The sequence below is a fragment of the Corvus kubaryi genome, unplaced genomic scaffold (assembly GCF_017639235.1).
Source record: "Corvus kubaryi isolate FWS band 111438036 unplaced genomic scaffold, C.kubaryi_AGA036_p1.0 68, whole genome shotgun sequence".
Lineage (NCBI taxonomy): Eukaryota > Metazoa > Chordata > Aves > Passeriformes > Corvidae > Corvus > Corvus kubaryi.
The window spans coordinates 8,050,195-8,066,077 of record NW_024582056.1 but is presented as its reverse complement, the minus strand read 5'-3'; the positions used below and the strand labels follow the sequence as shown (position 1 = coordinate 8,066,077).

Below are 15,883 nucleotides of genomic sequence, written 5' to 3'. Positions count from 1 at the left end.
CTCAAATTTATATCTTTCCCTTGTGAATTACAGACTAAGAAAAGCTTACATTAGCTTTCTGTTTTCAGCCAAGGAATGCAAGGAAATTAAATGTAACATTAATAAATACTAGATTTTCTTTCAGTCTTAATGTTCCCATAATTTCACAGACAGTGCTTTGCAGCCTGAAATGATCCTCCCAGGACAGAGCAGAATAAGAGGTTTTAATTAAGGGCTCTCTGCATGAGATCACTTTAAGGTGTTTCTGTTCTGTGCTTTACTTAGTGCATAGAATATTTAGAAAACTTCTATGATACATCAAGCTCTTCTACAATTTTGTGGACTTTGTTTGTTTGTTTGTTTCTGAAGGTTGGAAACAAGCACTTCCTTAGCTCATTAATATTAGAAGTAAATTCCATGAAAAACTAAATAAAAGGTTTTAAAAAGGTCATGTTTAGATTCTCTTCCTAAATGTTTTTGTTTGTAAAAGAAAACAAAATTCTTTTTCCTACCTGTCCATCTGTTCCTACAATTTTCTTCATCTGTTTAGAATTCCTGGTTATTATATATTTATAATATATTAAATATTTATAACATATTTGAAGCTGGTTATTTCAGGAGACAGTAATTAAGAGAAGTAGGAAATTACATATGATAATTTCTTCAGATCTACAATAATATTTATATTTAGTAGCATTTCAGGTGCAGGGTTAAATTGGACTAAACAATCATATTAGAAGTCGGGCAGGTGGATATCAAGTAGTTTCTGGAGCATTTAAAAAAACAGATGTGTTGCAAGCAGTTATTAAAATGCAATCCCTAAATTAGCTTTCTGCCTCGAGATATGTACCAAAAAGTGGGAAGAGTAATACATGAAATGTGTTGTGGAAGTATATGTGTTGCCGTAAAAGTTAACTTTTTTGCCATTAATAGTATATTATTATATCAAGTTAGAACTGACCTAAATATGGGGTGAGTTTACAATACTAGTATTCAAGGTGTTATTACTGGAATTCTTAAAGTAAATCAGTCCACCCTGTCTCACATGAGATGCATACAGGACCTTACTCTTCAAGTTACAAAAGTAAACTCTGAATTTAGCTTAAAATGTTTTTCAAATGAACAATATTAATGATGTTGAGAAGTGTAAAGTAGTGTTGGTGATTCAAGATGAAGACAGCCAGCTAGAATTTCCTTTCCTGCGTTCAGATGGTCAAAAATTTTTCACAAAGTCATTCTTTATGCCTTCCTCTTTGTGTTTATTAGCTGACTGTATGTGTGGATCTTCTCAGCCATAGTGGTCCATTGTGGGGGTTTTGTTTCTTTTGCATATCAAAGGCATCCAGTATAGAGAATAAACAGGACTGGATCAAACACATCCGGGAAGTGATACAAGAAAGGACTATTCATCTGAAAGGAGCATTGAAAGAGCCCATCCACATTCCCAAAACTGCACCAACAACAAAACAGAAAGGAAGAAGGTAAGTAGTATTTCAAATAATCAGAGATCTCCATGTACACAACAGTGCTCTTTCCTCTGTAGTGTTGAATTTCGAATGACTTTCAGTGGATTGGACAAAAGCAAGAGTCGTTTTGTCCAGCTTTATCTTATCATTAATTTGCAGTTTCCTGCAATGCTGAATTTGTTCAGATTTCTGCTCTGAACAGTCCCTGACTTGTGTAAATGAGCCATTACAGAAGGGATTTGGAACTGCAGTTCAGGATAGCTGTACATTTTAGATTTTTGCAATTCTGTGTGTGTTATTCAGGTCCTTGGTTTTCCTTTCATGAAGCTTGAAATGTGTGACTAAGTGTCCTGCTTGCTAGCTTTGGCTAAGTGACTGTGCAAGTTTCTTGCCATAGTTCTGGCTCACTGGTTGCCTTAATTGTACATTATACAGACCTTGAGCAAATGAATCCCTTCTCTTACAGCAGAGAACAGAGTATTAAGTACTGAGTATTTGATTCTTGCATCAGTTAGTTTGTCTGTTGCTACACTAGGAGTATCTAACTTCTTTAACTAACATGTTACAAACACAGTACTATTCTTGTAATGAAAACTGAATTCTTTGCAGAGATGGTGAGGACCTGGACAGTCAGGGAGATGGCAGCAGCCAGCCTGACACTATTTCAATTGCCTCACGAACCTCCCAGAACACTCTAGACAGCGACAAGGTAAGTTTTCCAGGAGTTGCTCTGTGCTAAGAGCACGTGATTCGTCCCTTAGTATAAATTAGCACCCAAGATTAGTACTTTCAGAGAAGAGGTGTGGAAATACTCAACCTCTTAAACTGTCTGCAGTAGAGAAAATACCTTGATACCATGAGAGAGCTGGAATGATTGTTTAAATCTAATAGGTTATGGTCGTTCCAGTATGAAACCATTTTGGTCCCCTCTGTTCTGCAGTTTGCTCAGATTTGACCCAGTTTAAAATGAAAGTTTTAATTTCCATAAAATTTGATAGTGATGCACAGTATTTTTATTGATGTTAGTCTCAGCCTTCCTGAAAGCATACCATCTGCTTTTCATGTTGGCTTGAGCTTGTGATTGCCACACACAGTTACTGTTGTGAAGGAAAAGTACTCTCCAGTGTTTATGGGTTAGAGAGTAGGTGTTCGCTTTCTGCATGGAAGCTGATGGAATCATCCAGAGGTAACCCACAAAACTGTCATTTTGTACTAGGGCTGGTGTTTCCTTTCCTCCATCTCTGCCTATAGATTCTGGCTGGGTTATACCATAAGGATACACAGCCAGAGTTTCCCCTGGGTGGAAGATAAGTAAGTGTCAAAAGAATAAAAATGTTTATGAAATGTGTGTGTTACTTGGAATTGAAACAAGATTTTTGGCAAGTGAGAACTGTTAAGACCTTGGAGGGAGGTAGAGATGGATAATTAAAGTTTATCAAACAGAAGAATAAATTAAAACACTGAAGATGCCTAGCAAATTACTTGAAAGTTTGGTTAGGGATTTCTGGTCTTTTACCTCCTTGGGTAAAATTGTTCTGATGAGCCATTCGAACTACACAGATAAATAACAAGTATTCTTCAGGGTAGCTAAGTGAATAGGTTCTCAGAATAATATTTTGATCATTCCCATCATCACCTAAACTCAGTGAGTTTCCTGTATTTTCACATGTCACTCAAACTCTATAGTTTGATTTTTTCCATGTAGAGAAGCAGACAGAAGGAGGGAAATATTAGGTGCTTAGGTTGCTCTTGTATTTGTCAAAAACAGCCTATGTTTTGACCTCGTGGATTTGTTCTGAGGTTGGTCTGTACTTTTGGTGGTGGCTTCTTCTAAAGATACTTGTGAGAAAAACAGGTGCTTAGAGGAAGAAGATCTCTTTTGATGACTTTTGTTTTGCTGTCTTATTCTTAGCATTCTTACTTAACTATTTAGGGATTTACAAAAATTGAGTTTTGTATGCTAGCAGACGGTTCTTAAGAGCAGAGTTTAGGTAACCTGCCACACTCAGAAGCAAGACATGCTGTCTCTGATTCCCCTGCTTGTTGGCTGAGACATCAGGCTCTGTGTGTGCAGGTTGGAGGTGATGCAGTCCATCCCTGCCTGCAGAGCCATCGCCCTTCTGCAGTGGTTTGGGATGCACTGTTCCCGAGGGTGACTAGCGCGGGTTGTCTCCCGATGCCCTTCACAGTCACATTTCATGCGTCATGTGAGAATTGCTGAGAAAGGCGGCCAAGTAAAATGCCCTCAGGATTGTTTTCCAGTCTGACATGAGGAGGAGTCTTACCAACAACCTGTTCAACAGGAGTTATAAGTTAAAAGGAGGAGGAATGGAAGAAAGGAGAAATGGAAAACACTTTTCTGTATTTTCCTGACAAATTAAATTTTAAGTGTGATTAGTGACTGTAGTGTTGTTTTTAATGTATTTTTGAGTTCTTACATTTGTGTGTAAAATTTTTGTTAGACTTTTCTTTGCCAAGAAAAGTAAGCTGAAGACTCCCAGGGAGTTACTTGTACTATGTAGTGTATGTTCAAGGAAGAAATTTACCATTGTGCACTTCTAAAAAGTGTGTGAATTAGCAGGGTAGCTTTGTTTAATGCTTCTATTATATGGTTTAGTTTGCTAAATACATTGAGAAATTCTTTAATCTGTTTAAAAATACAAAATAAAAATTATTAAGGAACAGTAACAGGAAGGTGGCCAGTGAAATCTGCAGGGTGTCTTAACACTTGCTGAGTCTGAAGTAATCTCTCACTTTGGATGTTGAAAATTCATTAGCTGCAATTCATTTGGGATTTAAAATCGACTCTGTTTTCTTAGCCTAGAAGCTTGAAGTGTGTGTGAATATCTTACAGAAATGGAGTAAAACAGTTGTACAGATTTTAAGTGCTGTTAATGTGGTTAGCCAGGGGAAGCAGTGGAACTCCTTGGTCAAATCTGGAGCACGTACCTAACTGAGATGGGATTCCAAATCAAGAAACATTAAAAATATCAAGCAATTTAAAATAGTATTAATTAATTGGTAGAAGTGTTTACTGCTGTATTATTTATTAAGCTCTTGCTGAACTTTTTTTCTGTTCACATGTATCCATAATCAAGGTTAAGAAAAGACAACAAATATCAAACGTCATATTAATCAACAGCCAAGTAAAACCATTCTTTTACTTCTGCCAATTATATGTTCAGACAGTTCATTATTTTAAAATAAATGTTTTGGTTAGAAGTTTTAAACTGTTATACAGGGGGAATATCAAGAATGAAGTCTTTTATCCAAATGTCAATATTCTTTCTCACCTCCTCAGAGGTTAACACTTTGAAAGAGCTGAAAATCCTTAACCTTGATAGTAAGTGGTTGAATATTGTCCAGATGAACTTCTTTCCTTGCATCCTGTTTTCTGACATAATTGGAGTTGCCATAACAACAAATAACTTCATGATTAGCTTTTTTCTTCTCCACCCTTGCTTTTTAGGCTAGAATTGTAGCTTCTCATTGTTGGCTCCACTGTTGCAATGCTGCTTTTCAGTAATGACTGGGATGATGCAATAGACCATATGTTTATAAAGCTGACATTGACATCCTTCCCAGCTTCATGTCATCTGAAAACAGTGTTGGAAGGCAGAATTAGAATTCAGAATAATCTTGGCAATGGGAAAAATTAACAGGCAAAATACTGTGCAATTTACTAGGAACACGTTTGCGCTTATATGAATAGGTGGAAATAGTTAAATACTAATGAAAACAACGAGAACCTTGAAGAGTTTTTGAGAGGATGATTGAGAAGCTACAGAGGCTCACAAGATGTTTATTATTTAACAGTGTGATACAGCTGGGAGGGCAAGGGAAGAAGCAATATATTGGCTTACATGTATTGGTAGAAATGGGATGTTGAGCTGCAGGACACAAAGTCCTCATTCTTTACTCAGAACTCGTAAAGCTTTCATTAGATACTGCATCCAGTTTTGAATACAGAATTTTAGAAAATCAGTGGTCCATTGGAAGAGTTCCAAGGGAAAGAAGAAAGATTGATTAGAAGTCTACTAAACCTAACTTACAGAGCAAGGTAAAGAATTGGGACTAACAAGTTTAAAGGAAAAAAAAGGCAGGAGGAAGGACTTCAGGTCTTCAAGTGTGTAAAAAAGCTACCACAAAGAGTTACTAAATGTTCTTTTACCTATACTTTAAGTGGATGGGATGTGATCAAAGGACTTATTTTTAAAAAAAGATTGCAATAATACTTTTTATGAGTATGAAAATGTGAAACCCTAGAGCAGAGTAATTGTGAAGGCTGGGGAATCTCCATAACTGGAGTTCTTCAAGGACAGTTTGGATAAATGTTAAGGATTCACACAGATGTGGTTGATCATGCTCTAGAGGAAGGCAATGAAGTGGACTAAGTGATTTAAGATCCCTTTCCAGCCTTTTTTTATTATCATGGGGTGTATCTTCATATGGCAAGACATGCTAAATACATCAGTAGCACTGACCCATCCCGAAATATTGGAAGGTATAATGGAATCCAGAGTGAAATACAGAGTTTTTGAGAGACAGATTTCTACTCCATCAAAGCATCTCAGTTTTCTGCATGAGTGCTCTTATTGTACCCTTCTCAGTAAATATTTTGCCCTTCACAGTATTCCTTCTATTCGTGTTCTGTAGACGAGTAGCCAGCATTTTAGGTGGCTAATGGATAAAAGAGATTCTTGGACCATTCATTTGGCCTTTCATCAGCCTCATCTGATTTTTAACATTGTCTTTTGAACTTGATCCAGTGCATAGGAAATTAAATAGGGAGGCTGAAGGAAACAATGTAGGTTTGATAGGATTTTTTCATGCTTCTATTCAGTGATCTGGTAGAAATGTGAAATAATCCAAACTAGTATTTTGGTATCTGAGAAGATGAGAGGCTTTTAGAAGAAGAGCTGGAAGAGCTGTCATTGATTGCTCTCCTAAATAGTAGAAATCATGCAAGCTGCTGTGGGTGGTCAGTACAGCACTATTTTATTTTTAAGAAATTGTCTTTTGTGCCTAGCTGGTAACACTTTATATTACTGTCTATGTGAAGTTGTATTTCATTTTCATGCTTCTTTAAGCTTGTCTGTAGTTCTTTGAAAAACAGAAAAAGGACCGAAGCAGCAGCAGACAACCAAGTATTTAATTCTGCCAGCTGAGTCTCCGGAAGAGAAAAGGCTTCCATCAGTAGAAAAAAGTGTTAGTAAAAAAGCAGACATGGCTCTCAGTGCCATGAGTCAGAGTCAGAAACCAAGTCTGGACAGCTACTTGGTCAAATCAAAATGCTATTTATTTGAGGCAGAACTTTTGTGCTGTCCCATTTCTTTTCTCCCACAGTGTACTTGTTTCCATTTTAAAAGGGGATTAATGATTTTCATGCTTGAAATAATTGAGAAATCTTGTTAGCTTCTCTTTGCTTTTCTTTCTTCTTAATGTAAAATTACCATGGAAAACTAAATTTCATTTGCAGTCCTGAGAGGTGTTATATGGCCTGATGTAAAGGCTCTTGAGTATCTGGTCAGTCATGATGTTCACAGACAGTGGTGGCAGATGGTGTGTTAGTGTGGTGTTTGCGTGTTCGTGTCGCTTGTTTTTTTCTTTCTCTCTACAAGCGACGGTGACTAAAAGGCCTTAGAGAGGTGAACATGGATGGTTAACATTAATTTCGGCAACTGCAAGGCACTGTGTCCCATGATAAGCTGTTTAATTAAACCTTGTGCCTTTTTTAATCTGCATTTCTGTTTCTGTCTGGCTTTTGTTTCTCATCTCTCCTCTGTCTCTCCAGTTTCCATGTTTCAGACATAGCATCATTTATTTTTATCATGCATGATTAATTCAGTTTACATAAAGGGTTTCTTGAGATGGCTGGATAAAGTATATAAAGCCTTTGTTCAGCCTAAATTTGGATTTAGATGGTTTGTAACTCTTTTCCCTTCAGTGCAAATCAGTCTCCCAATTTCTGCTGTGCCTCTTGCTCTTCCCTCCAGCTAGCCTGGAGAGCCTTTCCAAAGCTGTCCAACAACAGCTGTTGAGCAACACGCTTAATCAGACACTCCCTGCTGTCCAACTGCATTTAATCAGTGTGAAAGATGAAACTGCTCTCAGAAAGTGTGCTATGGAGAGAAATCAAGCAATGAAACAGAGGAAAGACGTGTTTCCTAACCACTACTGTAGTAGGCAGAAAGAAGGGAAGTTAATCCAAAGGAAGGGAAAATTGGTAAATGCTTTTTTTTGCTCAGCTCTCCAAAGTGCCATGTGTGTGTGCTGGGTACAGAAATCATTGTTTTTGGTGTCTTAGGCAGTAGTGGAAAAGTTCTGCACTAAGTTGCATGTAACAGCATAGGTGCATGTTTGAGGATGGTGTGGATCTAACAACTCTGTGCAAGAAGAGTCTTACACACTGTACTGAAGTGTGAATGAGTATTGGATTTCAGTGGAATATTGAACAGCTAGGGTATCTGATTCCCACACTGATAGACTAGGAATTTATTGTACTTTAATAGTATCTGACATGGCCACTGACAGCCTTCATTTGCTTTTTCCTTTAGCTTAATGTTATATAAAATGCTTAGAGAACATAAAATCTGAGATCGTACCTTGTGTTTTATTAGGGAAGGAGAAAAAAGAACATCTGTATTACCAAAACATGTGGCCATTGCACCAGTCACAAAATATACTTTAATCTCTATTTGTAGGAAGTGAAGGGTCAGGAAAGCAAAAAAAGCACCAAAGATATACTCCTGTAGGTATTTAGGAGGAAACATAAGGACTAGATGCAGTATCTGGAAAGTGTCAGCTTGTTACTATGCTTGCACTGGATGGGATACGGACCTCCTGAGAAAAATTTGGTCTGCCCCGGACACCTTGTGAAGTCGTACTTCATCAGCTTTTTTGTTAGCCTCCATCAGGCATACAGATGGTTTCAATTGTTTCTGAGTTGGTCTGACAAAGGCTGTAACATAAATCAATACCAGAAAACAAGGGAAAGCTCTTTACTTTTTCCCCTTTGCATAGCTTTGCATGGACTAAAAAAGAGAGTGTAAGGGAGCAGGAAATACTTTAATGAGGGAGGAGGTAACATGTTTTGAAGATGTACCTCCCCTGTAATTTGCTTATTGGGGCTGTCCGAAGAGACAGGGTAGAAGGAAGCAATGTGATTAATTTTTAGCCTGGATCTAAACGGGTACAACTTGATTTATCTTCCTTAAACACTAGATGTATGAGGGTTTTCTGCCCTTCTTGGCCCCAGCATTCCCTCAAGAAAACTTCTTCTCCTTTGTGAGCACACACAAGCAATGATAGCCAGTGAGATTAGCAGGCAGATACGATGGGAAAGCTCTGGAGTTACTGCAGCCCATCTGCTAGGAGTTATGTTCTGTCATTTGTTGCAGACTTGAGGAAGAGAGGGTTGGAATTGTTCTTTGATTCTTACTGGGATTTTGCTGGTTTTGTCATTTGCTCTGAAATACTTGCTTGATAACAAATAGCATTTTCCTAGAAAAGTTTCTGTCCAGCATTTCTGTTCCAGGCTTGTAACGAACACTAATAAATAAGAAACAATGCAGTCTCTTATCTCCTTTTTCTGAAGCTCATGGGATGTAGCTGGCAGCCATGAAACAGTCAAAACCAACATGGAAGGAGCTGTGCAGTGTGCTGGTGTGGCACTTGATTCTAGACGTGATGCAGCTGGAACTCTCACAAAATTCCTTTGTCAGTGTAGGGCATTGCAGGATTGCCCCACTGAGCTGAAGGAGTTTGGTTCAAAATTACTGAATTCACAGAAGCTGAATACCAGCTGAGATTTGGTATGAGTGTTGCACCGAAGCAGCCAGAGCTATAGAAGTACTCACACATGAAAAACTGAAGTAGCCTGGAATGCCATTGCCGTAAGGAAAAAGGAATTCCAGGACTGCTTGCTTAAGTTGAATGGATGCTTTGGCACTGAAAAATCTTGGGAACTTTGCAAAGTTCTGATAGTAATTTTCATTTCACATCAAAGCAGATGAAACAATCAAAGAGAGGAAACTAAAGCTTAGGCAAAGTTATTCAAATGAAGTGTTTTGAAGAGGGGGAGGAAACCCCTAAGCTTGCATGCTTTTAATTCAAGTTTGTGCAGTTTTATTTGGGGAACCAACAAAAATGTGAAAGTTGTAAGCTGTGTGAATTTTCTATTAAATAGTTAAGTATTTGGGAATGTTATGTGAAGAACTTTATGCTGACTTTTATAATTGTGTATGGTGTGTCCTGGATGATTTTGTGTCCTCTGTGTATAAACTGTGAGTAGGGTAGGAATAAGGCAATAAGTTCATTTGAAAAAACTCCCTCCTTCTGTCTTGAATTTGCAAGATAACAAAGCTCATGAGTGACTCTATTTAGTAATAGCTGACCTTTTTTTTGCTAATTATCACACATAAAATATATTCAGAAGCGACTGCTACTTCAGCTTTTGGGATAAGGAGCAGTCTAGCAAGAAAAACTGCTTAAATCCTCCGCCCAGCACTGTCACAACCAGTGTGCTTTGAACAGTAGGTAGAGACAAGCAGAGTTAGAAATCTGTTCTATAACGCCAGAACTGCCTGATGTTGAAACAATCTCTTCTTGATGTGGAAAGTCCCAGAAGTCTGCTATCTCATCCAAAATATGAATCCTGCCAGCAGTCCTAAATAGGTAACGGTGCGTGATGGTTTGATAACGAGCATTCATCTGGCTTCTCCTTGTTTTGTCCCCTCACAGTTGTCTGGTGGGTGCGAGCTGACGGTGGTAATCCACGACTTCACTGCCTGCAACAGTAATGAGCTGACAATCCGCCGTGGGCAGACAGTGGAGGTCCTGGAGAGGCCCCATGACAAGCCCAACTGGTGTCTGGTCCGAACCACAGACCGGTCCCCAGCTGCGGAAGGCCTGGTCCCCTGCGGGTCCCTCTGCATCGCTCACTCTCGCAGCAGTATGGAGATGGAGGGCATTTTTAACCACAAAGGTAAGGAATGATGGGCACAAAGCCTAGTCATCAGCAGTGTGAGTTTTGGGTAATGGAGAGTACTGTGCAAATGGCAGCTTCGGTGTTCGTGCGCTGCCTTGTTTTCAGCAACCACGCTGTCTATTCCAAGAATAAGCAGTTGGCAGTTCTCAGCATTAAGTGGCTGAAGATAGGGAAGAGGTTTAAGCAAATTATATCTTAGTGAAGAGTTATGTATCACATTAGATCAAGCTGCAGTGATAGGAAAATCTGTACCTGAGACGTGCTGAAAGTGGGGAGGGAAGAAAATCTCCAGCATGGATTATCCATGGTTCCTGAGAAACTCTGCAGTAAGAAGTGTTGACAACATCAGGTTCATCAATGGAAAAGGTAAATACACTCATTCCTATGCCCTGGCAAAGGAATTGTTCGTTTGGACGTCTGTATTTTACTTAACTGAGCTTTTTGGAGTAGCATTGGCACACTCATCCCTTTTTCCCAAAGCATCTCTGAAATCTTACTTTGGTTTTTTTTCAGATGCATGAAAGAATATTCCCCTGAAGGGTGCAAGAAAAATCTGATGATTTTTTGAAAGGTTTTAGGGTTTTAGTGTGCTGTAATCTTTTGACTCTCTAAACTACCCAGGCTCAAAGAGTAGATTTTTATTAGAGAAAATGCTTGCTTGCTTCATTTGCAACTACTTGAGTTTGCAGGCTGTGAACAGGAAGAAATGTGAACTTATAAAAAAATATAGGAGGAAAAAACCAGAAAAATAGTTCATCAGATGGCATTTTGTCACATGTGCATTTCAAAGAGTTTGTTATTGCAGGTAACAAGACTATCAGACAAGTGATGCTGGGAAAAATTTGTCTTCCAAAACACAAAATTCTGGTTTTAGAAAGTTTTCCATAAATTTAACCACAATTTTTTCAATTATTCAGTCCATTCCAGCTATTACAATTTTTCCCGTGTTTTTTTAAGACACGGTATAAATATGCTTGACTAAAACAGGAGTGAGTCTGTGTTTCTTACATTAGAGTCAGGCACAGCAGGAACTTCCTGAATGCAGGGTGATTAGGGGCTGGGGGGGAGTTTGAAGGATTGAGCTGTATAGTTGTAGTAGTCTTTTGTCATTTTGTGTCATATAATAAATTGGATAGGGAAAGCTTGCAGATATTCTGATGATAAAATTGGAAAATGTAGTTGGGTAACGCTGAAACTTTTATTCTTGGGCTAGGGGGTGAAATCTGGATTTTTTTTTTTAACAACACTCACAGTATTGATAAATCTAATTTCCTTTGGCGCTAAGGGACTTCACATTTGAATGCAGAGAATTTTATTAGGAGAGGCAGATTGTACTGGACTATATATGTATGTATTTATATATTATATGAAATACATTGAGCCTGTCAGAATCCTGAGGGACAGACAGAGCTGGTTTTGTGTTTGAGAAGGTACTTTTATTAATCAAACCAGTGGATGTGACCTGTAATGCTTTTTTTCTTCAGCATTTGTTTAGGGAAAGTGGGGCAGAGCACTTCAAAGATACTTTACTTTGTTTAACATGGTGCTTTGAAGTAAAGAGCATTAATTAATTATATTAATCACGGACACTGAAGAAGAAGAGAAAGCCATTGCTAGAATGAGCATAATTTGCAGGGTTGAATGCAGCCTCAGAAGTGCCTTCTGTCCCTGCCACAGGCTTCCTGCGGGATGTTGTGGTATGCCATCCTAATCCCAACTGATAAGAAGCAGCTGCTAATTGTTTATTCCCACACTGCTGGGTGTCAGGCTTTAGGAGATGGATGTTTAATTTGTAAAGTTTGCCTTGCTGTGTGACTGAAGTGAGTGTGAACTGTCTTGAACATGCAAGCTGTTACATAATGTTAAGTAATCTGGGGAGGAAAAAAAAAGCGTAGACAAGACACTTGAAACTACTGGATATGTTTCACTTTGGTCCCTACCTCATCCTTCTATTGCTTGAAAGAGATTGATAGTGTTCAGTTCACTGAGGGATTATAAAAATTAAGCAAAACCAGTGGAGTGCTTTGATTTTATTTTTCCCCCATAGTGAAATGTACCTCAGACAATCCCACAAACCAATTATTCATTCTCAAGTGCTGCATTTGATTAAATAAAGCATCGGGGAACATGCTAATCAGAAGAATGGAAAAACAATTACATGATCTTCTCAGAGTTGTTCACTGTGGGTATTGATTGAGGTATGAATTCCTAAAAAACAAAACAAATCCTTTAACAAAGAACAAGTGAGTGACTTACATAATTTTAAGTCAGTCCATGTTCTTGGGTGCATAATTTTTCATGTACTTCCTAGATTTCTAGTACTTAATCTTATACCTTCAGTCTTTATAATACAGATTTTCTTTTCCTTTTTTGACAGTGATTCAGTAAAACTTCCAGAGTTTTTGAGAGATTCAACAAATTAGGATTTTGAGGTCTGAAAATACACGTCCTATGTGAGGCTCACAGTGTGAGCATCAAGTTGGTGTAATTCTGTACCGTTCATGAGAATTCATTAAGACATGAGTCTAAGACATGAGTTGGGAGAGGCTGAGGGAAAGATAGGGTTTATGTGTTGCAGGGGAAAGGAGGAGGTGATCACCATCAGAAGTGGTGGGGTTGGCTACTTGGATGTAGAGCGCTTAGCCCATACAGATGGCTTGCTGAAGAGTTTTGCACTCCTTTCAGTATCTACAGACCCTACAGTTTTGATCTTTTCAACAGTGTTTATCAGTAGCACCCCTTGCCAGCAAAACAAGTTGGAAAGTCACAGCATATCAGAGGTGAAATGAGCTTCAAAGTTTTGAAATGGCAAACCTCTTGTAATTGACAGCTGGTTCTTATGGTGTGTCAAACCACATTTCATCATTGAGTACAGAAATGTTGGGTGATACTTAATGCCTTAAATAATCTGAAATTATTACCCAAAGTAGGAAAACATGCAAGATTACTAAAGCAGAAAATATGTTCAGTGGAGCCTAGTTCTAACAGTTGATCTTGGCCATTCCTCGTCTGTCCACACATTATCTGTCAACCATGAAAGGTGATGTTGTTTTGTTCTCATGTTAAAAGACAGCCCCAAAAATGACCCTCATCAATTTCCTACAAGGATAGGTGTTCCTTCTCCTCTAAGAATGTGTATTATCTAAAGCATCTAATCAGTATGAATGGATTAAAAAAATATGCATTTACAGTCTCTTCAATCTCTAAAATTTCATGGTAGTTAAGATAATAAACACTTCGTTAAGAGTATGAGGAAAGCATTGCACAGAAAAGACATTCACTAGGGCAATAGTAACTTATGGGGAGAGTTGATTGTGGGTTCCTCACCTCTTGCTTGCTCTGCTTGATATCAGATGTATTTTTGCAAGTTATTTGGGTCATTTAATCAATTTGATGTGCAGTTTACAGATGAATACATTTTTTAAAAATCTAAATCCCTTTTATAATAGGGGGAAAAGAGAAACAAGTGGGTAGTGAAGAGGCTGAATAGCAGTTGGTGCACTCTACAAAAAATAAATCACCAGCTCTGGAAGAACATGTTTTTCACAAGTAATGCATAAGGCAACATTTTTTTTGCAGTCATTTCACACATGTTTTTGGGTGTGGGGGAGAAAGATTGTTGCTGTTGTTTTATTTGGTGCTTCTCTCTTTTTTAACATGGGTTTCTTTTCATTCTGTGATACATTCTTTTTTATATGTGCAGTTCTCTTTCTTTTCTTTGCAGGGCATTTACATTGCCACAGAGCTTCAGGTAAAAGGCAGGGGACAGGATTCAGTATAATGAAATTGAACGTGCAAGCTCAGAAAAATTGGCAGCTATTTAAAACTGTTTGTGAATGTCTTGCCTGTTTAGATCACAAGTTTACTGTCTTTTCTGAATTTGTGAGTACTTCTGAAGTCCATCATATCCCTTCTGTAGGAGCTACTATTTGGAGAGCTACAAAGGCTTCAACAAGCCTTTGCTCATGAGACTTACATTTATGTCTCCTTTAAGTTACAAGATTTTGGGGCGACCATGTCTAATTGCCAATTCATGTTACTATCTGTTTGTTTCAAAACTTGGCCCCAGAAGTCTTTTGTTTACCTGAAGGTACAGTGTTTGCCTGTGTTATGCCATCGCATAACCCAGGGATCTGTATAGGTTTGTTCAAAGCTGAGAGGTAGGTGGTGTCTTAGTAACATGGTGCCAAACCACACACCACTCACATACTGAATACTGGCTTTTGATTTTACTCTGTTCATGGCTGCAGTATCCTCAGAGAAATGTTATTTCTGTAGTCTTTTTTTTCCAAATGTAGTCTCTCTCAAAGAATCTTAACATAATAAGGCAGATCAGATGGCTTTGCAAGACAAAGGTTAACAAATCTGTTCAAGTAGCTGTGTAGTAAGCCATTTTCTACACCTGCAAGATGGGAAGGAGTGATGTAGGGCAGGTGTCAGAGCTCTTCTTGAATTGCTGTAGGGACCTTCTGTTCAGGAATTAAGGAAGACAAAAATTGTTATGGGTGACCTAGAGATATTTCCCCAGAAGAGAGAGAGATTTTATAGCTGAGGCCACAGAATGGGCTAAAACAGTGTCTTTACATTAAGTAAGCTTGCTCTCACACAATTGAATACCAGTTTTCAAGGAAAGGAGGGGAGAGTAAAGGTAAAAGTCTCATGTGTGATTGAGAGCTCTGAAAGTTGTCTTTGAGAAATTGAGCTTTTCATGTTGAGTTTAAATACTGTTCAATCTAGGAAGAGGAAGCTCTGTGTAGCAGTAGGAGAATTTGATAGAGCAAAATGGGAATCAGTTTTAATAATTGAAGAAGGACTCCCTTTTTGTAGTGGAAGAAAAGAAGGACGACTTGGGCAGCAGTTGTTTGCTTGCAAGCAGAGGGAGGCTGTAGAAGGGGAGGATTTGCTGTTTTGAGACTGCAAGCAAGTGAAGCATAGGCCATGTGTAAGGAAAAAGGATCCCCACCCGTGGCTCCGAGCCAAAGCGCTGCCTGTGAGACTGCCTGACAGCGTTTGCAGCTGCAGGAAATGAGTTACAGCCCAGGCCAGAGGGGAAAGTAACTCCTGACAATGAGCTGGTGGGATACGAGCTCTGCTGGGCTGCCTTGGGGCCAGGCGGCAGAAGGTGGGGACTGTAGTTTCCAGGGCACCAAACCAAGAGGGATCTGCTGCTGCTGCTACACAGACAAATGTGATTGCATGCAGAAAGTGATATAGAGGAATATGTTGGAGTTGTACAAGACACCAAACCTTAATATAAAAATTCTGTTCCCTGATGAATCAATTACCTCCTTATAAAACTTCCAAATAACAGGCTGCCCATCCAGATAGCCAGCTGATAGAAAGCCTTACAAGGAGCCCATGAGAAGCAAAACTGAGCAGTCACTTGAATTTGACACTCCACATGTTTTAATTAAGAAAAAAATTGTAAAGGCTGTCCTGCAGTGTCAGT

The 15,883-nt window shown here is 38.7% G+C and overlaps 1 protein-coding gene across 4 annotated transcripts in view; it reads left to right on the top strand.

The window, feature by feature from the left end:
* The window catches only part of TRIO (trio Rho guanine nucleotide exchange factor), a 248,797-nt gene that overhangs the window by 169,204 nt on the left and 63,710 nt on the right, over positions 1–15,883 (top strand). For all 4 annotated transcript variants that reach the window (XM_042048799.1, XM_042048802.1, XM_042048801.1 and 1 more), the window contains exons 32-34: positions 1,318–1,460; positions 2,055–2,154; positions 10,188–10,431. In XM_042048799.1, the coding sequence (XP_041904733.1) occupies positions 1,318–1,460; positions 2,055–2,154; positions 10,188–10,431 (487 nt within the window). The remainder of the gene's footprint in view (positions 1–1,317; positions 1,461–2,054; positions 2,155–10,187; positions 10,432–15,883) is intronic.